At 41.1% G+C, this 24,000-nt stretch overlaps 1 protein-coding gene across 1 annotated transcript in view; it reads left to right on the top strand.

The window, feature by feature from the left end:
• The window catches only part of NFKB1 (nuclear factor kappa B subunit 1), a 72,518-nt gene that overhangs the window by 8,816 nt on the left and 39,702 nt on the right, over positions 1-24,000 (top strand). Inside the window, exons 2-5 of the mRNA XM_081209339.1 lie at positions 7,597-7,649; positions 10,655-10,739; positions 12,553-12,593; positions 15,381-15,479. Coding sequence (XP_081065465.1) covers positions 7,605-7,649; positions 10,655-10,739; positions 12,553-12,593; positions 15,381-15,479 — 270 coding nt within the window. The 5' untranslated portion in view covers positions 7,597-7,604. The remainder of the gene's footprint in view (positions 1-7,596; positions 7,650-10,654; positions 10,740-12,552; positions 12,594-15,380; positions 15,480-24,000) is intronic.

The raw sequence follows: 24,000 nt of genomic DNA, 5'->3' as shown, positions 1-24,000 counted from the left end.
GAGCAATTCTGGGCAGAATTTGTTTAGCTTTAAGTGATTGGATAATCACTTCTTCTATACAGGCTGAGGTTTCTTTCATGGAACTGGGAATAATTCATTTTTCTTTTTGCACGGATTTTAATGTTTTGGCATTCTTTGGCTTAGGGAAGCCCGAGCAACTCTAAAACCATGTGATTCCCTCGGGAAGTTTTGCAAAACATGAAGTGAATGGTTTTGATTGAGAACTGGGTGCATAAAGTCTTCCCTTCCCTATGTTCTACATGATTTTAGACTGCATTATTTTAATAAGAATACCTTGCTACCAAATCAGACCACTCAGTATTGTTGACACCGATTGACAGCAGCTCCCAGGGATTTCCAGCTTGAAGGAGTCTCTTCCAAACTTACCTGGAGATACCAGAGTTTGTACTGACACCTTTTTCCATGCAAAGTATGTACTGTACCTCTGAGCTATGGCTTTCCCCCAATATTGTATGGGGATTCATTTTTTAAATGGGAGACTGCCTTCCCAATCTTACAACAGGTAAATTCTCAGGTGAACAAACTCAAGTTTCTCTTTCTATTATGTCCTCTTTGCATATATGCCTCATTTGCAAACAAAACTTCTTAAATGCAATTCCCAATTGCTGTGAGTGTTACACACCTTAGGGTTGTTTCTGTTTTAAGGGAGTGTTGAAATACTTTTATTAAAGATAATCTAAACGTCTTTCAGCTTTCAATTAGTGTTACACTTTATGACTTCCTTGATATACATTCTAATCTTTAAAGTTGCACAAAAAAGATACACTGAATCTCTTTTTTTTTTTTTACTTGCTGTTCATGAGATATTAAGAAGTTGTTTCACCCAGTGTCTGCAACACTGTTTAAACTATGGTAGGTTATGCTTATATCAGCATTTTATCACACAACATGTATTACAGGCAATTAATATAATTTAGGAAGGATAGTTTCATAGTGATACCTACTCCCATTTCCTTTTCTTGCTCCATTAGATGGTGATATAACCATTATTTACACTCAGAAATTACTATATTAAGCAATTCCTGATTTCTTAATGGTCTTTCCAATTGCTTTTTGTACCTAATGTTTCAGTGCCAATATGTGTGCAGAAAAGCCACCTAGCAAATACTGCATTCCTGAAAGCACATTCTCCTAACAACTGTATATTGTTTTTGCAAACTGAATTACTGGATTTTCCCCACAGTTTTGTGACTGTGCTGTATGTAAATTTAGACTGTGGTATTGGATGAAAAAGTCACCATCCTAATAGTGGGTAGTTCTAACCACTAAAAGACTTTAAAGCTGTGCTAGTCATTCAATGCCTTGTGTAATTTTAGGAGCTGGGAAGTGCAGGTGGCTGAATTTCAGCGTGCAGGATTTCCCCAGAACAAGTCTCTGGTGCTCTGCCTAATTCTCTTCCCAAATGACTAACAGAGCAGGAGGAGAATAAATTATGTAAATAAGCAAATATTTGCACAAAATGCTTTTATTTGCATCATCTGCATGGGTTTTTAAAATGAATACTATATGGGAAGTTTGCCCTATCTATAACTGGCACTGTCTGATACACAGGCTGAGACAATTCCTGCAATGCTCCAGAACAGGCTTCCTCAACCTTGGCCCTCCAGATGTTTTTTGGCCTACAACTCCCATGATTCTAGCTAGCAGGACCAGTGGTCAGGAATGATGGGAATTGTAGTCTCAAAACATCTGGAGGGCCGAGGTTGAGGAAGCCTGCTCCAGAATTTGCTTTTCCCCGAACAGAATTAGAGTTACCTCCATAAGTTTTATTTCATTCCTCTCTCATTCTCTAACCCAGGCATTCAGGTGTAAAATTCCCCTCTGGGTTAGGGTTGCTATATTTCAAAAAGTAACAATACAGACACATAAGATGTGGATTAAGCTATTTTTAAGGGAAATTGGCAAAAACGACATTGCCAACATGGGTTGTCATACGTCTGGATTTTCCCGGACATTCTGCCAATTTCCTCCCAGAAACTGTTTCTGACTGCAGTATTCCAGGTATGTCTGGAAAATTCCTGATGTATGGCAAACCTACTCCAGGTGCACTTTTCATTGTAGGATTTACACAGATGTAGACCTATAGTGCAATTCTCATGAAGCATTTCTTTTAAATCATGTCCCCAATTTCAGCCATTTACAGTTTTCTTTCTTTGCAGAACAAACACCCAAATATCCCAAGAAAGCCAATTGAATTTTATATGTGGGGTGCTGTTTTGTCCCAGCTAGTGTAATGTGCCAGAGTGTTTCTTTTTTCAAAACAACAACAACAAAAAACTTAGCAATTGACAGAGGTTTAAGTGCCCAGACAGAGTTCATACTAAGATAAACCATAGGTTAGTGCAGGCATAGGCAAACTCAGCCCTCCAGATGTTTTGAGACTACAATTCCCATCATCCCTGACCACTGGTCCTGTTAGCTAGGGATGATGGGAGTTGTAGTCCCAAAACATCTGGAGGGCTGAGTTTGCCTATGCCTGGGTTAGTGTGACTGTGCTGAAAAGCAAAGTTGGTGCAAGTCTTTGCTGGACTCAGCACTTTGTTGCAGGTGAACTAGGCTATTTTATAGCTTGGGGTGAAAAATATGCACAAACACTTATACAGGTGTTTTTTACAGATCTTGTCCTGATCCGGTGGCCCAAAGGAGGGCTTGGAATAGTTGGGTGCAGATATACCAAAGGATGCCAAACATGCCAAAGCGATCATTTGCAGTGCTTTATTAAAGAAGGTGTAGACTTACAGCAAATCAGCCTGCCAATTCTCCGAACCTTTGCAGATGCAGGACGGACTCTGCAGCAAGGAGATGGCTTGCCCATGCCCAAGCAAATGTTTATGCGTTCTTTATACAGCAAAGCAGCACATGTCATTTATCTGACTAGATGAGGGCATAGATGACAAATACCCAAACCTTACAGACAGTTCCCCTTTCTGGGCTCAGAATCCAGCACCCCAAGCCCCACAGATAAGGGTAACATCAAAGCAAGTGAGTATAAGCGTATATGAACTTATTGTTGAATGGTTTCTTTACATGTAAAGGTTCATCATTGTTCCACCCGATGTATGTGTCTTTAAGGGGCCAGAGCAAGGGCCAGAGCAAACTAACGAGACCCAGCTTTACAGCTGTGAAACATAGCAGGTGCTGCTGAGTTGTACTGATTAAACTCTGTCAGCAATTGGGTAGAGTATATAAGGAGCAGCACCTAGCTCTCCCATTACCCTGGGGGATGGGTTGGTGGTTGGGTCTGGTTTGTTGATGTATTTAGTGTAAATGGAGTTTTTGTTTTTCTTATTAAAACCTTCTTTAAGTACTTTTTGAGTCCCTTTTTAATGCATGGTCTCCCCAGCAAGCTCTCTGCAGCGTTACTATACTGCAAAAAGCCAACACTTATTACTACAACCACTACCAGTTAATTGTGGGGTTATCTTGACTAGCAAGATGGCATTAGCAAAGTTTCCAGAGCAGTTCCTTTGGTTCAGCACAGGTCTGTAATAAATAAAAAGATTGCTCAACAAGAAATAAAACCAGTGTTACTTGTTTTTAGCATTAATATATAATGTTGAATCTCAGGGGTGAACCACCCATCTTTGTTTCAAATCTAGCCCTCTCTGGGCTAGAGGTTACAGTGAATGTCACATTGGGAATGAATAATACACATAGCGCTTAGTGAACATTAGTGCACTTTTGTAATCTGTTAGGCTTTCTGAGCTTTGTCTCATATTTTTATTTGCTGAACAAGAAAAGGGGCTAGGTCTAATATGCCAAATCTTGTTTTATAGATCCAATATGGTCACGATAAAAGTCTGCACATGATAGACTATCTTTTGCTGGACTTCCGTTGTTTATCAACTCCTTTAATGACCTAGGAACTGAATGTTTGTAAAGGAGCCAAATTAGTAGACTTCAGATTGCTTTATTCTTGAGGTTTATGGGGCCGTATGTGAATTAGCATTGGGAAATATGTTAGAATAGCCTTGGATCATTGGAGATCATATCCACTGGATAAGGGACCTCAGTATTGCACAGAAACTTGCAGGCCAGAACTTTAGGAGACTGCCTAAAGGTAATCAGCTATATTCAATGTCTTGCTATTCAGGGCTGGAGGAATGAAGAGCACTCGGGATTTCAGTATAGTAACAAAGTTCTGAGAGAATAATAGAATAAGGGGTGGGGTGGGGGACAAAAGTTAGGACCATGCAGCCACTAGCCTCTCATAGATTATCCATAAAGTCTAGGCCACAGCTGTTCCACAGAGGGCAAGAGGTTTGCATGATGATACCTATAAGCACTGGATAATAAAGAGGCAAGGTACTTCATTCTACATTTAACTTCTTCTGCTTCAGTCAGTTTCTAGAATAGTGTTGCACCAAAACTTTCTCCTGCTTCCCCCGCTCCCCCCCCCCCCGTGAGAAATGGAGAAAATAAAATATTTTTAAGAATTATCAAAAGCAAGAGAAAAATACAACTAAAATAATCATGGGTCAGGTGTAGGGTCATAGATGCGCTCACCTTACTTTTGAGGTGGCCATGGGGGTTTCTGTGAGTGTCGTATTTTTCATTCAACATATTTTGCCAGTGATCAGCTGTCTGCAGTCTTCCTGGGTGCTAGCACTTCAAATTTAAAAAATCCAGGGCAAGGCATCATTTGGTAACCCCCCCATTGGGCTTTTTCAGCCAGGAAGCATGAGCAGCCAGGAAATCTACATTAATCCATGCAAGGATAACTCAAAACCCTTCACTGACCAAAATTCTAAATAAATTCTCAATTGCCTTGAGAATTTGGGGAGAACCATGGAAGCTTCTTTCATAGATTAATGGTTTTCCCACAAGTAGCTGAAGGGTGGATTGCATCGCAGTCCGAGTTTAGCACTTCTGAAATGATGAAAACTTGAATCTGAAATGTAAAGAAATACATACTCAACAACCTTTTGATAGGTTTGCTTGCTTGCACTGTGAAATCTCCTTATTTGAAAATATAAGGTTATTTTAGTCATTTAATCTGGTGCTTTGAATCATCGACAAATGCATGAAACTGCAGCTTGCATGCCTTTGTTCTTAGCTGGGGGGGATTTTCTTTGCATGTGATAACACTGTGGGAGTCCTGTTGCTTTCCTCCTGGATATGAAGGAATTTTGCATATGCCCTGTGGAATATTAAAATTCCCCCTCAGCATTAGCCACCTAAACTGATTGTGGTAGCCTTAGGTTTGCAAAGCAATTAGTGGTTTGGTTGAGGTAGTGGCCTCTGTTTTATCTTAACTATTGATTCAGGCATCACACAGGTGTTTGTAATGCAATTGGGTTATTTCACACACACACACACACACACACACACACACACACAACTCTACCTGGCAGGGCTCTAAAAACATGCCAACCTCAGAGTTTTATTGAATGCCAGAGGAGGAGGAAGTTTGATCACTGTCTGCACTTAAGAGTACTGCTCACTGTTAATTCACTGTGCCCTGAGTACAGCCCAGAGATGAAATAAAAGTGAGTGGGTTTGCACAGTTAGTGATATGCTGGATTGTGGTCTGGGTTTATTTGATAGACAAAGGTTGTGATACAGTTCAGCGAGGTTTAATCAGTCTTATCAGCTCTGGTGGATTGGTGACAGGAAATACGAATCTGTGGGGGCACATTTATTTGTTTTTTAATGCTGTGTTGATTCTAAATAATTGAAAATAAAATATTTTAAAAGAACCCTTCCCTTCTAACAAGAAGTGGTAACTTTTGGTAATATAAGTTCACCTTAAACTTTTACTAATGTTTGAGGTCAACCACACACTATACTTTTAAAGCACATTTAAAGTGCATGGGTTCCCCAGAATGTCTGACATTGTAATTTGCTAAGGTTGCTGGGAATTGTAGCTCTGTGAGGGGGAAACTACACTTCCTTTAAAAGCATGGTGTAGATGTGACCTTTTGCATCATTCTGTTTTGCATCAACCAATATAAATAAAACGATGCACAGGTCAGATATGTATGGTGCAAAGTTCAGCTATGTATTTCAGATCACATTTACCATAGCAAGCAAAAGTCTGTTTCTAAGTAGCTGTCACTGGAAAATCAAGTACCGTAACAGCCAAACCTTCCTTTTTCTGAGTCACATTTGATACATTCAAAATATAGTTTCGTCATATCATACATGCTTAATAGAAGCTAAAAGAGCTGTGAGTTCTTCCAGAAAAAAATGAATAATGTTGTTCATCATCATCATCATCATCATCATCATCATCATCATAAAAAATGAGGTTCCAGTACTGATATATTGATAAAAGCACCATGGGTTCCAGTAGAAAATGCCTGACATGGCCATAAAATAAAGTACCAGTGAGTACTATCACACACAAAAGAAAGCCCTGAGTAAAGGGAGAGCGAAGTGGGGGGGGGGGAGAGAGAGAGAGCTTATTGGTAAATCTGTTTTGCAAAGGAGCTGTCAACCTTGCATGACAGGTTTCTCTAGACAATTGACAATATAGTTAAGAGGAGGGTCCCCTTAGCTCATAAGTCATACGGGAAAGACGAAGAAAATTTAGCGATGCTTTTGTTATACCTCAGCTAACTAGCTTGCATCGTGCATTCCTGGTCAGCTGACATTGTGCTAAAAAGGGAATGTTGCTGATATCTAGCAATTAAAGGATTTTGCTAGGGATGTATGAAACCTCTACCTCTCCAATATTCCAACTACAGTAATAAAAGTTTGGGCAGGGGAGGGGGAGGGCGGGAATAGGAGGAAGAATAAAGCTTCAAAATACATATGGTGGTTGGTTGATTATTTGTTTATTTAAAAGCATTTCTAAACCCCTGGATATTTTATATCTCTGTACAAAAATAGAAACTTAAAACTAGTAAAAGAACAGTTTAAAAAGGCACCCCCAGATATCTAGTCATAACAGGGTCCACTCTTATGGGACGGGGGGGGGGGGGGGACATGCAAAACGATTTGTCTTTGCAAGATGTCTGAACCAACTGGTGAATGATGCTTCACATATGCCTACTAAGTTACTGGTATTGGTGATCATACAAAGACAAAGCTCAGCTTACTCTCATGTTGCCTTTTCTGAAGACAAGCAAAAGTATAGCAGCCCACTGTTTTTGTTTTTTTAAAAGTTGATCGTACAATATCTTCAGACCTTTTTTTAAGCAAAAAAACCCCATTATATAAATAAATGTATTTTATTTATATAAATCAATGGACATATAAATAAAATTATAAAACAGTTGAGCAGCATGGGTTATGCAGGCATTATGTGAATGACACCCCAGTTTCCAACTTGCCAGATTGTTTGTGTGAATCACTTCTGAGCTGGTTTATTTAGAAACATTTCCCAAAAAAAATCAATCGACTTCGTCCCTGATTATTATAACAATAAAGGACTGAACTTGATCTAGAAATGTCATCCTTTCTAAAACTTTAAAAATAGTGCAGTATTAAATAGCATCTGAAACATTTTGTATCTCACATAGTCAGATTATTTTCCTTAGACATTTCGGTTTGACTTTATTGGATGACTTTATGGACTCAGTAGCTATTGTAACTGTGCATTGACTTGCAATATATGGTTAATTGTTTCAGTTCTCGGAATGGCAGATGACAATGCATATCTCTTGGGAGTTACGGACCCTCAGGTGAGCATTTTCTGTACCCTATGATTGTAACATGCTGCTGAAATGTGTGTAAAGCATTATGCGAAGTTGTGTTTCCTACTTTAAAAACTAAGGGATGTTTGAGCCTATAAAACAAATAGGAGTGGGGGGAGAACCCCACCTCATATTGAGGACTTCATCCCTGACAGTTTCTGAATTCAATTCAAAGTGGTGATTCTGATCTTTTAAGAGCCCTTCACAGTGCGCTACCATTGTTTCAAAGATTGCCACTTCACCCAGGTACTGACCTAAACCTTGAGATCATAATCTCTGCACCCGCTACTTTGTAAGGTGAGGTAGAGTAGCTACAAGAAAAAAGGCATCTCCGGTAGTATTATGGTTACCACCCCAAGACAGGCTTTCCTGGTGCTTCCTGTAATTTCTTTTTTGGCACCTTAGTTTATTTTCCCAAGCATTTTAAACGGCTGTGGATTTAAGATTGTTTTGCTCTTTATGTGTTTTTATTCCTCTGCTCTGCTTTAAAGTAGTCTGGTTCTGTGGTTTTATTTCTCTTCTCTCTGTTTTGAATTGACTGTTTTGAATGTATTATTAGGCTCTTTGTTGTTGTCGTCATGTGTTAAGTTGCCAAGAGTACTGTTGTTGCAGCATATAAAGATTGCAAATAAATAAATATAGATTTGATTCAGCTGGAAGTCATCAACCTTGAGTGAATTCATGGTGGGACTGCAAAATGCTATTAGCGGTTGCTATTCAGCTGCTCTTCGTTCTCTCTGTTGATTGAATATGTTATTTGAGGGCAGAGTACTTCTGATATTGCTGTGTTACTTTAAGATAACTTTCCCTTGGACGTATTCCTTTATATGATATATACGCATATGATCCTGTTCTCCAGTTTCTGTTTCAAAATAATTGCAGATCTGTGTAAGAAAGTGCTAGAAATAGTGAAAGGAAACTAGATTTTGGACACAAATAATAATCTATTTTCTGTCCATATTGCTAAGAAAATGCAAAGTAAGCTCTGTGAATGAGAGACCCATTAAAAAAGTTTACTTGCTATTGCATTTTTAGGTTAGTGTATCCTGTATGAGTCATAACTATGGTTTAGTTGTTGCTTCATTTGCTTTTAATGAGTGGGTGTTGCAACTTTTTGACATTCACAAAGGTCTTTGTATTACGCCCATGTTCAAATTAGCAAAAAGTAAAATTTCCAAATATGATCATCCACCCACTGCGAATGGTGAAACATGAACAACTTTACATTTTTATTTTTTAAAAAATATATACTGGTCTGGTTGGACTGGCAATTCTACAGATGTTAGCACTGTGTGTTCATTAGTCACTTATTACCGTAGGTATTACCTGGGTCTTCTGTGAAAACCCTTATACGGTTGAAATAGTTCAGATGTTGGGAACTACAACTCCCATCATCCCTGACTATTGGCCATGCTTGGTTGGGTATGATAAGAGTTTGCTATCTGGAGGTTCCCACATTGAATGTGCCTGAGATATGGTATAGGAACTAGAAGTTTGCCCTAATGTCATCTTTTCAAAAGTGGTCATGGTTTTGAAGGAAGAGATCACACACGTGATCTGGGAGACTTTTTGCAATGAATGTGTGCAATATTATATATTATTGCAATTCCATATATCCATGCTTGTGCTTTGCCTATGGACTGCAATCCTCTATCACTTGCTTAGCACCCTTGAAGTCTATATGTAACAGGATACAGAACTTCAGCTACTGATTGCAGTCCTGAGCCTTCCAGTATATTTGTGGCTCGCATCATTATATAGATGGAGCTCTTCTTTTCCTTGCATAAGAAGCAGAGAGGAATCTCTGTTGCTGAACAAGGCTACCTTCCTATGAAGAAACGTTAGCCTAACATTTGGGCCTTTTTTTTGTTTAGGAAAAAAGTGAGTAAGAGGGAATATTATATATGTGTATAAAATTGTATGCATGGTGCAGGGAAAGTGAGTAGAATGGTTTCCTCCCTCTCTCCAATAAAACGGAATATTGGAAGAATGAGAACAGACGAAAGCACTTATTCACACAGCACATAGAAAACCATGGAATTTGTTCCCGCTAGATGTACATGACAGCCACCAACTTGGATGGCTTCATTTATTTACGTACTTACAGTGGTGCCTCGCAAGATGAAACTAATTCGTTCCGCGAGTTTTTTCGTCTAGCGAATTTTTCGTCTTGCGAAGCACGGTGTCGGAAAAGTTTTGGAAAAGCTTCAAAAATCACCAAAAACCTCAAAGAAGGCTACCACACCGCGTTCTATGAGTTGCTCCTCGAAGTCAAGTCGCAACTGTATTAATGGTGTTAAGAAAAAGGAAACAAACTTGCAAGACGTTTTCGTCTTGCGAAGCAAGCCCATAGGGAAATTCGTCTTGCGAAGCAGCTCAAAAACCGCAAAACCCTTTCGTCTAGCGAGTTTTTCGTCTTGCGAGGCATTCGTCTTGCGGGGCACCACTGTATTGAATTTACATCCCACCCTTAATCCCAAAGAAGCTGTAAGGCAATACAAATTAGAAAGCAAGCAAGTGAAACACCTCAGAGGTAATTAAGAGCTTTTGGCAAATTCATGGAGGACAAAGCTATCTTTGTCCTCCACTGTGTGGAGGCAGTATGCCTCTGAATACTAGTTCTTGGGAATCACAAGTGAATACCATTGCACTTCACGTAGGTATCTGGTGGTCACTGTCAGAATAGGATGCTGGCCTAGATGAGCCTTTGGCCTAATCTAGCAGGGATCGCGTTGGGTTCTCATGTACCTTGTTAGCGTCACAGACATTGGATGCAATATGGAGAAAGTGGGATACACATTTGCTGGTAGTTCATCAAATAGCATACTGATTCAACCCAGCTATTGAAAAGAGTTTGCATATTTATGGTAACTCCGCAGAACAAAACTGGGTGAGGAAGCAAGAGCTGTAAAATTAGGATTTTTGTTACTAGAGCCTGAAATAAGTTACTAGAGCCTGAAATCTATTAAGAAGCACAGATATTCTCAATGCAGGTGTATGGAATGGACCACATCATGGGGATGAATCAGCTGCTCAATAGTACAAGCATGATTACATCTGATCTTCACCTGCACACAGGTAAAAATCATTTATGCTTGACTGAGATGGTTTGTAAAATTGCTTCATATTCAGAAACTTATATTTGTCTAAAACAGTTATAGATTATCGTTACCAAAAAAAGTAAAAATCCTTCTCTGACAGCTTCTCCCATTATGGTATTGTAGTAATGTGAGAATGTGTTTGTGCCCAAATTTTCCATTCTAAATAGCTTTGAAGAGCACAAGACCCTTGTCCCATATTGAACTGGGAATTGCCAGCTTCAGAGTTTTGACAATCAGATGTTGTGTTTTTACGGAACATGCTAGCATAAAAAGGGATTAGTGCAGTACAGTTGATTCTTCTTTTCATTATATGGATATGAAATGTTTGGAAAGCCTGGGGACTTTCTGTCAATAAATGCCGCTTGTTTCTTGCAACTTTTCAAATATGAAAAGAGTTTTGTTGATACAGTCTTGTAAAGGACTTAAGCTGCCTTGTGCTTTTTCCTTCTTACACATCATGGATGATTCATTACAAAGTTTGACATCATAAATTAGTAGGGAAAGGGGAAGTACAAATGACTTGCTCTCCCTTTTACTGTGCTTCCTAAGCTATGTGCAAAGGAGATCTCTTTTTCTCTGCTATGATGTGTGTGAACTTGGCACGCACCACAACTCCCACTTTAATTGACATGCATTCCCCCTCACTGTTGAAGCTGCTGTTGAAAGTTGGCTGTTAGTTAATGTGTATATTTACCTTGGTCCAAGGAAGCACAAGTGGGTGCACACATCACTCACATCCCCAGAGCACATTTAACTTACATTTAAAGCACATGGCTTCCTCCCCAAAGTATCTTGGGAACTGTAGTTTATCCCTCTCAGAGCTACAGTTGGCAGCACCCTTAACAAATGATGGTTCCCAGGATTCTTTGGGGGAAGTCATGTGCGTTAACTGTGTTATAAATTCATGGTGTGAATGTGACCGTCATTCCCAGGGACTCATGGGAGGGTTCCTGATTTTCTCTTCTGGTGACAATCACACTGGAAGGTCTGCCAACATTTTTTGGCCACTTTTCATTGTGCACAGGGAGCTAAGGGAGCTGAAAAACTGTCTGAGGACTTTTAGATCCCCCACCCTTATTTTAAAGCTACTTTCCCTTAAAGTTGAGGAAGTAAATTATCAGAAAGCAGTTTGAAATCACTACTACAAACAGTTAATAAAACACATTGAATCTTAAAACTGAGCAAGCTTGCCTGACTTTTAATCAAAAGACAAACATAAACAAAATTGTCTCTGATTATTTGACAAGGGACAACCTTATTATATACTTTGATAATCGTTGCAGAATTGTTTTAGATAACTTGTTTGTAGAAAATTGTGCTTTTTATAGTCGGGGAACTCAAGGCTGTTCTCAGCTGATCTTGATGCTCCTTGGATCTGTTAAGATTCTTTTTTTGATAGTTGAGCAGGATTAAAGTAATACAATATATGTATAACCAAAAAGGTTTTCAGATCAAAGTCATACATCAGTCCTCATTTTCTTAAGGCATCATATGCAAAATTGTGGCTTTGCAAATATAACATTTTATTTTTATAAATATAGAGGCAGTAACACCTCTACTTTTACTAACTCCTTGTGCTATTTTTGGCTATATAGATTATTCAATCCCAACTTAAACTCAGACCAGAATGTGCCCACCTGATTATACTTTAAGGGGGAATTCTGCTGGGGGGGGGTGACAAAGGGGAGAAATTGTAAAGTGAACTGTTATCCTAAAAAAAGCAAAATAGGAAAATCTTAGAATTTTTTTTTTTAAAAAAACCCTATCTTCCTTTCATTTTTTGTAACAAGGTGATGGGCCATACCTTCAAATTGTTGAACAACCTAAGCAGGTAAGAGAAGACTATCGATGTTTTGAAATTACCAAAACAATCTCTCATTTAACTGCTGTAATGCTAGATTTAGAAATGTCGAGCAACATTTTGTACTCTTTTTTGATGCCTGGAACCTTCTGTATTCAAATTATGCTTCTTTGCTAATTACCTCTGGTCCCTCCCAATAATAATGTCTGAACCACTATACTGATGTAGGTTGAACATGGACATTTAAAGCACGTGGGTTCCTCCAAAGAATCATGGGGACTATAGTTTACTGCTCACAGATACAATTCCCAGCAGTCTCCAGTGCCCAGGATTGGGGTGTGTGAGAGAGAGCTTTTAATGTGACTTAATACAATCACCAGTGGTGCATGAGCCAGCTATAAGTAAGGCAAGCACTGTTTGAGCAAATCCAGCACTGCAGGAATGAATTAAGCTATGTGCCATGTAAGCCCTGCTTCATAGCCTCAATGCCTCCAATATGAAGCTGTATCTTAAGAATTGCCCCAGTGCTGCTTCTTGTGAGAGCAAAGTTTGGCTTCCTCTCCTGAGAATGTTGAAGCATTTGCAGCAAATTTGGAGTGAAAGTCGAACATCCGTTGTAGTGTTAAAATGGAAAAAGATCTGGACAGAATAGCTTTGCGGTTGCTTACTCATTTTGAGAGCTATTGTTTTGAGTAGGATGGCTAGCTGTGGGCTGAAGACGATTAGAATTTGAGACAGCCTCTAAATGTTGGAAATGTGTGGCCTGCTTACTTGTTTGTTTTAGATATCTTGCTTCATGACATCAAGGGTAAAATAAGGTTATGTATCCTTGTATCAGTGCAGCAGTTTGGGGAGGTATGTTACACTGAAAGCAAGTGACTTACTGAAGGCCGACTTTGCAGTGGCCATGTTAGTGTGTTGCAGCAAAAATCATGGTGCTTCCACTGTTTGGGCTTGTCCACACTTCTACTTGTTCCATGCCAAGAAAGCACTGGCGCAAAAAACACTTTCTATGTGTCCCATTCTTTCTAGGCACAGGTCTGAGCAGTTTGAACTTTGCCTCACCACTTTTCCCAGGAAAACCTGCTCTTTAGTGGTAAATCAGAACAAACAGCAATCCGTAGAAAACCCATTGCTGTTTTTCTGGATTCAGCACTAAACTATGAGTTTTTCTGGGGGAAAGCAGCAGGGCAAACAGAGCTGTGGACAAGCCCTTTGTTGCCCAATTCTTTATAATGGGCAAAATATCCTGCTGGTTTATGTAACATCCAGTTCCTATTTAACTTACAGCCTTGAGTGTATTTACCAGTGTAAACTGCTTAGAGGTGTCACTATAATCAGGCAGTATGTGAAATAAATAAACAAACAAATAAACAAAATTCCATATATATATATATATAGAGAGAGAGAGAGAGAGAGAGAGAAAGAAAGAAAGAAAGAAAGAAAGAAAGAAAGAAAGAAAGAGACGGACCAGTAAAAGGACTGGATCCATGTATCTCATTTTCTGAGTTTAACAGAGCTGTGACTCTGTTCAAGATTTCTCACACTGGAAGAGAATGCCGTTCAGGCAGGGTTGCCATCTGCATGAAAGAGATGTTTGAAATATGCTCCTATTATTTTGGGAGCATGTTTCCATGGATTGGACATGCAGTTTTTGTGGAGTGCTCAGGCTTTGGTTATCATGGCAGTCTGTGAGTTTATCTCCCCAATATCCCAAACTTTTTTTAAGTTTGGTTCATGATTTTTATGGATAGTAAAGAAATAAAGAGTAACACAGTAACAAAATGTATTTTTTCCTTCCCATTTATACTGTTAGATAACACAGTTTCAAGACACATCAATTACTCTTAAAATACAACAGGCATTTTTACAATGTATTAGATATGGGTTTCCCAAACCTGGGTGGGTCTCCAACTGTTTTGAGCTACAACTCGCATCACCCTTAGCTAGCAGAAAAGTGGTCAGGGATTATGGGAATTGTAGTCCAAGAACAACTGGAAGTTTGGGAAACTCTGAATTAGATTCACTAGCATAAAGCTTTCTGTCTGCACAATGCCCTCCGCCAGATATTTGGGGGAAGACGCAGAACAGATTTGCAGGGTGCAAGGAGAGGAGAGGAGAGGAGAGGAGAGGAAAGTTCCATTGCATAGCCAAAAGTCTTTGCACTAGCAGTTCTACTTTGTTGGAAACCACCCAATGTTCATAATAGCTATATTTAAAATGCCACTCATTCTAACAGCTCCTCCCTAACTCATCATGTAATTCCATTTCCTTTTAGGTCTATTTAAGAAATATCTCCTCGTTCTCTCTGTTGTATGCAATCCACAATTTATTGCATTTTAAGGAAGATCTATTGTCCAGTCGTATCTTGGTTCTTGGTTCTTGAACGGAATCCGTTCAGGAAGTCTGTTCAACTTCCGAAAATATTCGAAAACCAAGGTGCTGTTTCTGATTGGCTGCAGGAGCTTCCTGCACCCAATCAGAAGCCGCACAAACCACATCCGACGTTTGGCTTCCAAAAAACACTCATTTCTGGGTTTGCAGCATTCAGAAGCCAAAATGTTCAAGTCGCAAGGCTTTCGGGAACCAAAGTACCTTGGTACCAGGGAACCTTTCTTTTATTGTGTTACTCGCTCTGGGGTCACTGTGTGATGAAGTATGGCACAGAAATTCAATAAGCAACATAAAATTAGTATAGGGGCAGAGAAAAGTGAAGAAGTAAAAATTAATGCATTCTCTTTACTCACCAGTGCAGTTAAGAAGCTGGCGTTGTGTGAGAAGTTAATTCATTAATCTTTTAAAAACTGATCTCCTCAGAGGGGGTTTCGCTTCCGGTACGTTTGTGAAGGACCATCGCATGGCGGACTTCCTGGAGCTTCTAGCGAGAAGAACAAAAAATCATATCCACAAGTTAAAGTAAGTTCATAATTTACTTGCCATTTATTATGTTGGTTATGATGATTAAACCATCAATTTGCTTGGCACTTTATAGCAGCCTTCCCCAGCCTGATACTCTCCAGGTATTGTTGGACTGAAACTCCCATCAGCCCCTGTCACCATGGCCAATGCTCAGGAATGGTGTGACCTGTGGTCAAAATATCTAGAGGGCACCAGAGCTAGGATGGTACTCACTTTTTTTTAATTGTATGTACTGCTGCTGCTTGCTTTGGATATACAGTGGTACCTCCGGTTGCACACAGGATCCGTTCTGGAGCTCTGGTCAGATCCCAAGGAATTCACACCTGGAGGTGCCTGTTCTGAGAGCTCTTCTGTGCATGCTCTTGGTGTGTGGAGTGCTTCTGCACATGCACACTCGGCAAAACCCAGAAAAATACTTCCGGGTTTGCTGCATTCACATCCTGAAGGATATGCAACCAGTGGTAGATAGCGAATTGCTATTTAGCGTCAGGCTTGTATTTTGCCAAGTAGAGATTTGTGGTCACCTCGTACTCCCCAAGCAATGTTAAGCTCCAGGGTAGAACTACAAAGCAAGTTTCATTTGAAGGAGAGAATTGTGAAGGCTTATGGTGTTTGCAGTATCTGTTCATTTAAAAATCTATAGTTTGAACAAGTGCTGATCAAACTTTCACAAGTAGGCAATGCCGTTTCCAAAGTAATAGTGGTAGCCTGTTTGAAAGCCAGCTCTGAAAACTTAAGACTGCTTGCTTTCTGCATGAATTAAAAAATGCCTCCTAGGAAACTCCTGGCACACATCCTTTTTTCCCAACAGCAAAGACCAGTCTGGACTTTTTTTAGCCCTTCCCCATCCTGCCAATAGACATAATATTCCAAGCAGGCTTTTTGGACAAAAGGCAGCTTTAAAGCTCATGTCCCACTTTGCATGAATAAAGTACATCTGGAACACTACAATCTTTAATGTCAACTTCTTTCTAAAATGCATTGTTCCAGTTGCATTTTGATTCTGCTAGGACCAAAGCCCTAGGCTGACTGTTGAGACTATGGCCTCATTTTCACTGAGGTGAAACCCCTTCCGACTGCATTATTTAATATTGTTCCTAAAATATTTTATCCATGCAAAAACAAGGCCAGAACCCTTCTCCTTTAAAACTAGGAACATTTACCGTATTTTTCGTCCCATAGGATGCTTCGTCCCATAGGACGCACCTAGTTTTTTTTTTGGGGGGGGGAAATAAAGGGGAAAAAATTTCCTTTATTTCCCCCCCCAAAAAAAAAACCAGGTCAGGGAAACCAAACCAGGTCGGGGAACAGCGGTATGGCAGCGCTCCGCCTCCCCGCTGCCCCCCGAGCTTGTAGGACCAGTTTTCCCCAGCACCAGCCTCCAAACCAGGTCGAGGAACAGTGGGATGGTGGCGCTGCGCCTCCCCGCTGTCCCCTGAGCTTGTGGGGCTGGCCAATGTCTGCCCAGCACGCGGGGCGCTCTGCTTTAGTGCGCACCGCACTCCGTGCAGCAGGCTGCTATCCGCAGCCTAGGGAGCCCTGCAGGAACTCCCGCAGGGCTCCCCAGGCTGTGGGTGTCTGCCCGCCACATGGGGCACTCTGCTTCAGGGCGCTCTGTGCGCCGGGCGGCAGGCTGCTTTCCGCAGCCTAGGGAGCCCTGCGGGAACTCCCGCGGGCTCCCCAGTCATGCTGATAGCTTCCTGAAGCCTGGAGAGTGAGAGGGGTCGGTGCACACCGACCCCTCTCACTCTCCAAGCTTCAACGAAAGCCTGTATTCGCCCCATAGGACACACACAGATTTCCCCTTCATTTTTGGAGGGGAAAAAGTGTGTCCTATAGGGTGAAAAATACAGTAGTTATCTCAGTCCCTGCTTGCATTCTGAAATGTTAGAGGGTAGACAAGGGTTTAACATCTCCACTGAGAACTGGGCATGTGACGAGTCTAGATTTGAAGCGTGTATTCTGTGGTAGGTCAAAGGTTGATTTGGAGTGCACACCCAGTTTTCTTGTTTCTACATATTTTGCCTGTTATTGGCATGGGAGTGCCATGCTTCATAGTGTCATGTGTCAAAATGAAGAACTGGGCCAGATGCAATCCAGTTCCATCTTGTAGAGGACATTCTCCCCTGAAGGAGAGAGGAATCTGGGACCTGCCCCCATCCATTTACTTATCATTGCACTCTGTTGCTGCAGAAACATTTCTCTCCAGTCTGGCTCCAGTGTGGGAAGTGAACCAGGCTAGAGAGGCAAGTGCCTCAAGTGGCGGGAAGGGAACAGGTCCCAACTTTATATCTAAACAGAGCTGATGCACAGCAAATGAATGTGATTGTCCCTGTCACGTATAGTTTGACCTCTGGAGCTCACCGGCAAATAAACTATATTTATTTAAATGAATTTTGGAAATATGACATCAAAAATGTTCCCATGAGGTTTGTGGAAAGGGTAAGGTGTGGCGTTTCCCGCCCCCTTTATTAACATTTCACTCATTTCATATTTTGTCATAGTTTCATTCCTTAAGCTGCAATCCTATATTTGCTTACCTGAGAGTCCCATTGAACTTGGTGGGATTTGCTTCTGAGTGGACAGGTGTAGAATTCCACTGCCAGCCTTACTTTAAGTGCATTTTTTATTGACTTAGTGTTTTGCTTTGTATAAATCTTCCTATGGCAACACCTGTTAGGAGAGGCTGGCAGATAAATACAGGGAAGTTCCTCAAGGCTACTTCACTGGCTTGTTAGTGCCTGTTCATGATTTCAAGTTTAGCCAAAAGGAAAGAGAAATATTTTGCATTCAATTACCCTTCTGTCAGCCTACCCTAGCTCCAGGTGCCTCCTTTTAATGAATGGCAAAATTTTCAGTATGTTTTAACAGATCGTTCTAACAAATGATTTGTCAGAATGGACCTTGTGGCAAAATATATTTCACTCCATGGGTAATTGGAGATTTCCTACACACCCCACCCCCACCCCATTTATTGTTATATTTCTGAATAGCAGTCCTATTTATCCACCAGGCTCCCAGAATAGATTTAGATGACATCACTTCAGCTAGGAGCTCAGAGCAGATATATTTTCATTACGGAGTTGAGGGGGAGAGGCAACTTGCCGCCAGCTCCTTCATCTTTTTAGGATTCAGTTTATTGGCCCTTGTCCAGACCATTACTGTCTCAGGCACTGTTTCAGCACCAACACAACTCCACCTTTTTCAGATAGTATGGAGGGATGACTCCAGACTCCAAAGCCCCTGATGACCATTACCAGTGGCTTATAACACATGTTAAATAGCAATGGGGATGGAATAGAACTCTGCAGGACTTGACAGCACAAGTATCATGCTAAGCAAATGCCACCAATGCTGTTTTTTGGGAATGGTACAGAACATAATCACCATATCACTGTGGCCACTTTAGAAGGATACCATGGTTGATGGTATGAAAGGAGATCAAGGAGAGCCACTTGCCTTCCTCCTCCCAAAGCAAGTCATCAAGCAGAGTGACCAAAGCTGGTATTGGTGCTGATTTGGAATTGGTCCAGATAATCAGCTTCATCCATGCATGTCTAAGCCATACAACCATAAGAACTTGGCTTGTGGAGTGAAGTCTAAGCCCACCTGTCTCTATGGGGCATGTTTGATGTGTAGCTACCCATGCAATATCCAGTCTATGTAGTCCAAGCACACAGTTGATTCTCTAATATTTTCCAATGGATCATGTGACATGTGACACTCATAGGCCAACTTCAGATTTTGGTGTTCTATGTGATTATCTAGATCTGCCTGATGATCTCACATGAACTGGCCACACCATCTGCATCTGGCAGGACCTTGCTCCTTGGCCAGCCTAGCACTCATTGATCATGTTATGAAACTTAATTGATGGTTATCAATTCCCTGAGGCATCTGAATAGCCTTATTCATAATTTCTGCTTTAGGACTGTTTTGTGTCTATGCTTGAGTGCACTCAGAAGGCAATTATAAGAAAAGTCACTGTCTGGTGGGTACAACAATCCCAGAAATACTCAGTTAGGTAGGAAATTGGAATTTGGCCATTGATTTAAGCAGAATGTGAATTTAGTAGCCATTCACCAACATAGGACCCATGCTGGTCAAATTATAAGGCTTTTGGGTTTTGGTAAACAACTTTTGCTTTGTCATATGGAATGGCTAAGCTGGCCGATGGCTTAGAATATTTAGTTCTTCAATGAACAAAGCAGTTTTCTCTCAGGGTTCTGTAATGCAAGGGGAACTTGGCGGTTTGGTTACGATTAGAGCCTCACACAGGAAATGTCTGAGGACTGGTAAGAAGCCCCAGAGTCTCAGGAATCTTAAAGAACAGGAAGCCTAGGGGCAAGGACTGTGAAGAAAAAGTGTAGGGTCAGCAGTTGACCGATAAAGAGGAATCTGAAAGAAGGGTAGGTGGATCATGAAATTGAGGGAATAGTCCAAGAGAAATAAGACCAAATAAAAGGGTAACGTGACTCTGAAGTAACTTCACAGCACTTAAGCTCAAGAGGGGACTTACTATAGGGCAAAGGAGCACCGGTGGGCTGAAGATGGCAAGCAAAGTAGTCAGTGGCCTAAGCACTAGGTAGCAGACCCAAGAAGTTGAAGGAAGCAAGTGCCAAGATGAAAGCAGCATTGGACCAAACCACCCACCATGTTAAGGACTGGAGGGTCTATATTATATTGACATGATATCAGAAACAACAACAACAACAACAACAACAACAACAACAACAACAACAATAATTTATAGCCCACCCATCTGGTTGGGTTTCCCCAGCACTCTGGGCGGCTCCCAACAAAATATTAAATAGAATAAAACATCAAACATTAAAAACTTCCCTAAACAGGGCTGCCTTCAGATGTCTTCTAAAAGCTAGGTAGTTGTTTATTTCCTTGACATCTGATGGGAGGGCATTCCACAGGGTGGGCGCCACCACCCAGAAGGCTCGCAGCCTGGTTCCCTCTAGCTTCACTTCTCGCAGTGAGGGAACAGCCAGAAAGCCCTCAGAGCTGGACCTCAGTGTCCAGGCTGAATGATGGGGGTGGAGACGCTCCTTCAGGTATACTGGAAGCAAGCAGTCAGGCAAGTGAGAGAGAAAGGGTGCATAGAGTAATTAGGCAAAAGCTTTGATAGAGAATGACTACCTAAAAGCTGCAGAACCAATCCTATGAAACGAAAGAACGGGGAGTGAGAAAGGTGCGAGTGGGGAAAGTGCAAATTAAAATCTAAGCTGGAGAAGAAGTTTTGGATCATAATTTTTGAGGCAGTCGTCACAATCTTTCCGTCTCTTATTTCCTAGCTGGAAAATCCAAGTCTTGGTGACTTCCAAGTGAGCATGCCTGGGCTCAGCCTGTAAAGGAGCAATGCATACGAGGTGAATGCAAAACATTGGGTGAAAGGCTGGCTGAGTTTGTGGGAAGCATGCATGGGCCTCTTATTCCTCTTAACGTAGTGTTTTGCTGCCTGAATGCATGCCCATACCTGCTCATGAGTGGAGAATTATCTGACTTCCGGGTTGGCGCGATCTGGAAATGGCGGATTCCCTCCGAGCTGCGGAGGGAATCGGCTCAACTGAGGACGGGTCTTGCCGCGCCGGCGACGCGGGGACCCTTAAAAACCGCAGGCGCTGAAGCCTGCGGACTGAAGACTCGGTGGGCACCTTAAGTGCCCCCCCGATTCACGAAGAGCCTTTTTAAAGGCTGTGGAGAGGATACGGAGGGTGGCGTGGTGCTGAGAGTCGATCGCTACCTTGGTTGAGCAAAGCCGCGAGCCATGACTGGAGAGCGCTGATTCCCTTCCTTGAAATTTGGACTGAAAAGAATAACCCGTGAGTAAAATGGAATTGGACTTTATGAATTTTATCCCGTGAATTTGAGACGACCGGGGTGTGTGCTAAAAGGAAGTCCGCACCCCCCCTTCTTGCAGACGATCTAAAGCAACGATATAAGAACTAAGCTGGAGTGCCTACCCTTTGTGGGGTGAGTTGAAAAAGACATTAACTTCCAAGATTTGGCAAAAAGAAATTCTGAGCTGGAGAGTGGAGTTTTGGAAGCTTTCTTTCAGTTGTAAACAACCCCCCCCCCTCCCGGGCCCGGGAGCGTCCTGCTTTTGAGCTTGTGGAAGAGGTGCGGAGTTTGACAGCTGTCAAAGCTGTCAAACGGACAGTTTAAGTGGAAAAATCGTTATTTAAGATCCCTCTGGATTAAAATGAGTTACAATTGAGTTAAAATTGTTGGAAACAAAGTAATAACAATAAGTTGGAGGATTGTTGGAGAAAGATTACTAAGTAACCAGATTCCCTCTAGGGGGAATTCTGTGAAATTACAATGGCTGTGGATGGAAAGTTACTAGTGGAAATCGAAAGAATGTTTCATCTGGTGGGAGTCCTACAAGAGCAGAGCCTGGCTATGAATAAACAACTTATGACCTTGACTTCTGGAACAAGCAGCTCTGCTGAATGTATTGAGGACCTGGATGAGAAAGAATCCACAGCTGAATCGGAAATGATATCTAAAGAAGTGGAAGAGACTAAACAAGAAAAAGAGAAAGTAAAGTCGGAAAGTACCAACCAGAAGCTGACTTCTGTGGAATATAGAACAAGGAGACTTTTGGATTACATCTAACACAAATCTGCGAAAGATGCAAAAGATGAAGGAGGAGGCCCCGGGAGTTTATGGAACACAGGAACTTAAAATAAAGAAATATGATGGGGGCCTCCACTTTGACTTTGACTCTGAAGATGCAGACTTTGTGGAAATTTTCCAGCAGCTGTTTCCAAATGTTCTTCTGGGAAGAGAATATGGTTGGATGGTGACAGAACTTTTTCGAGATTCGACGACCGACATAAAGGATTACCAACAAGACCGGCGGAGAGGGACTGAAAGAGACTTGAAAGCCTCGGACGTGAGGAACCCAGGCTAAGAACTGATATTTTGGATATGTACTGGGAAGGGACGAAAACCGGGGATGGGAGGGAGGGAAGAATAGAATTGTAAAAACACTCAAGACCTTTGGGTTTAGTTAATTTGACTTTTATTTAAGACAAATTGGGAAATCAATGGAAGAGAACTTGAGTCCAACTTAGAAAAAATTTACTTTTCTTTATAAAAGAGGTAATTTTAAGATGATTAAGAAGAGAAATACCAATTTGCTGACACAATTTTGGGAATGGGGATGCATGAAGGGGGGGGAGTCAGGGAACAAGGTTAGGAAAGTAGGATTTTCTGAAATTATACATGTTTTTGTCTTCTGTCTTTTTTGTGTGTATTTGTCTTTATAAAAGGTGAAAAACCAATAAAAAAATTCTATAAAAAAAAATACCTGCTCATGAGTGGCAGAACAAGGGAAATGAGGCTTTAATTTAATGTCAGAGTGGATTGTGCTCATACTGTGTGCGGTCAGTTTATTTTGTCATCTGTTGGCCACTTATTCCCTTTTTCTTCTCTAGGTTTCGATTTTACTATATGTATGCATAAATGGAGAAACAATGGTGGATTTGAAATGAAGTTGATTGCATGTATTGCAGGCTGCCCAAAATTGATGGGTTTTTTTGTTTGTTTGTTTGTTTCGTTTCATTTTTTAAATCTCAGTATGATTCAAACTTAAGTTACCTCTCTAATTTGTATTACCAAACTTTCTCTCAACTGGGATGGAGTAAATATGTCAGCTAAATGTTAAAGCAAGGTTGGAGTAGGGGCTCTGAATACTACTTCAGCTTCTTGGCTGTGTTGTAAAAAAATGTCACAATATGATCCTTCCCACCATCCCTTCAAAGGCTGCTTATTTCATTATTCCTTGTATTATTTCCTTGGGATGATTATGTTCCCAAACATATTTGACCTACTGCCCCCTTTTCATGAAAAAAAATTGCTCAGTGCCCCCCTGGAAATCTACCTTCTTTAAGCGAAGGGGGAGGTCCAGCGCCACAGCCTGTATGCCATTGGCCAAATAAGCAGGCAAGCTGAGACCCATTTCCTGGGCCTGGGTGAAGCCAAGAAGGGTCCACCCAAGCTTAGGAAAATCCCTTACCTCCAACATGACTGCTGGATCCAGGAGGAGGTGTTGTCGCCATCCTGCAACAGTGCCTGGCCTGGCGATAAGTGTCATTACAGCTGGGATGTCTTTAGCATATGCGCTGCCGGGGTGCAAAGATCCATCCAGCGCTGCCCCCCCCAAATTTAGTTTAGCCCCCAAATTAACTTTTATTATGCTTATGTCAGACACCACGCTTACGCCTTATCTCTTGTTTATGTAAGAAGGGAGGAAAAAGAAACAAACTTTATACTTGCTCATTTATACGCTTAGCATTTGTCGTAAAATGAAGAAAAATGCAGATCGCAAAATTCATAGTGTGTGCTCTAGGTGCATTTTTGCGGAAATGGAAAACTAAAATCACGTGCTGAAAAACACGTGTAGTAGAGCCCTAAGTACTAAGTAGTTAGTCAAAGAAAATGCTGACAATTTGCGAAAATAAACATTATTCTTTTAACGATTTTCCTAAACGAATTTGAACTG

Source organism: Podarcis bocagei (genome assembly GCF_964188305.1).
Source record: "Podarcis bocagei genome assembly, chromosome: 9".
Lineage (NCBI taxonomy): Eukaryota > Metazoa > Chordata > Lepidosauria > Squamata > Lacertidae > Podarcis > Podarcis bocagei.
Note: the sequence above shows the minus strand (reverse complement) of the source record. Positions and strands in the feature narration are given on the sequence as shown.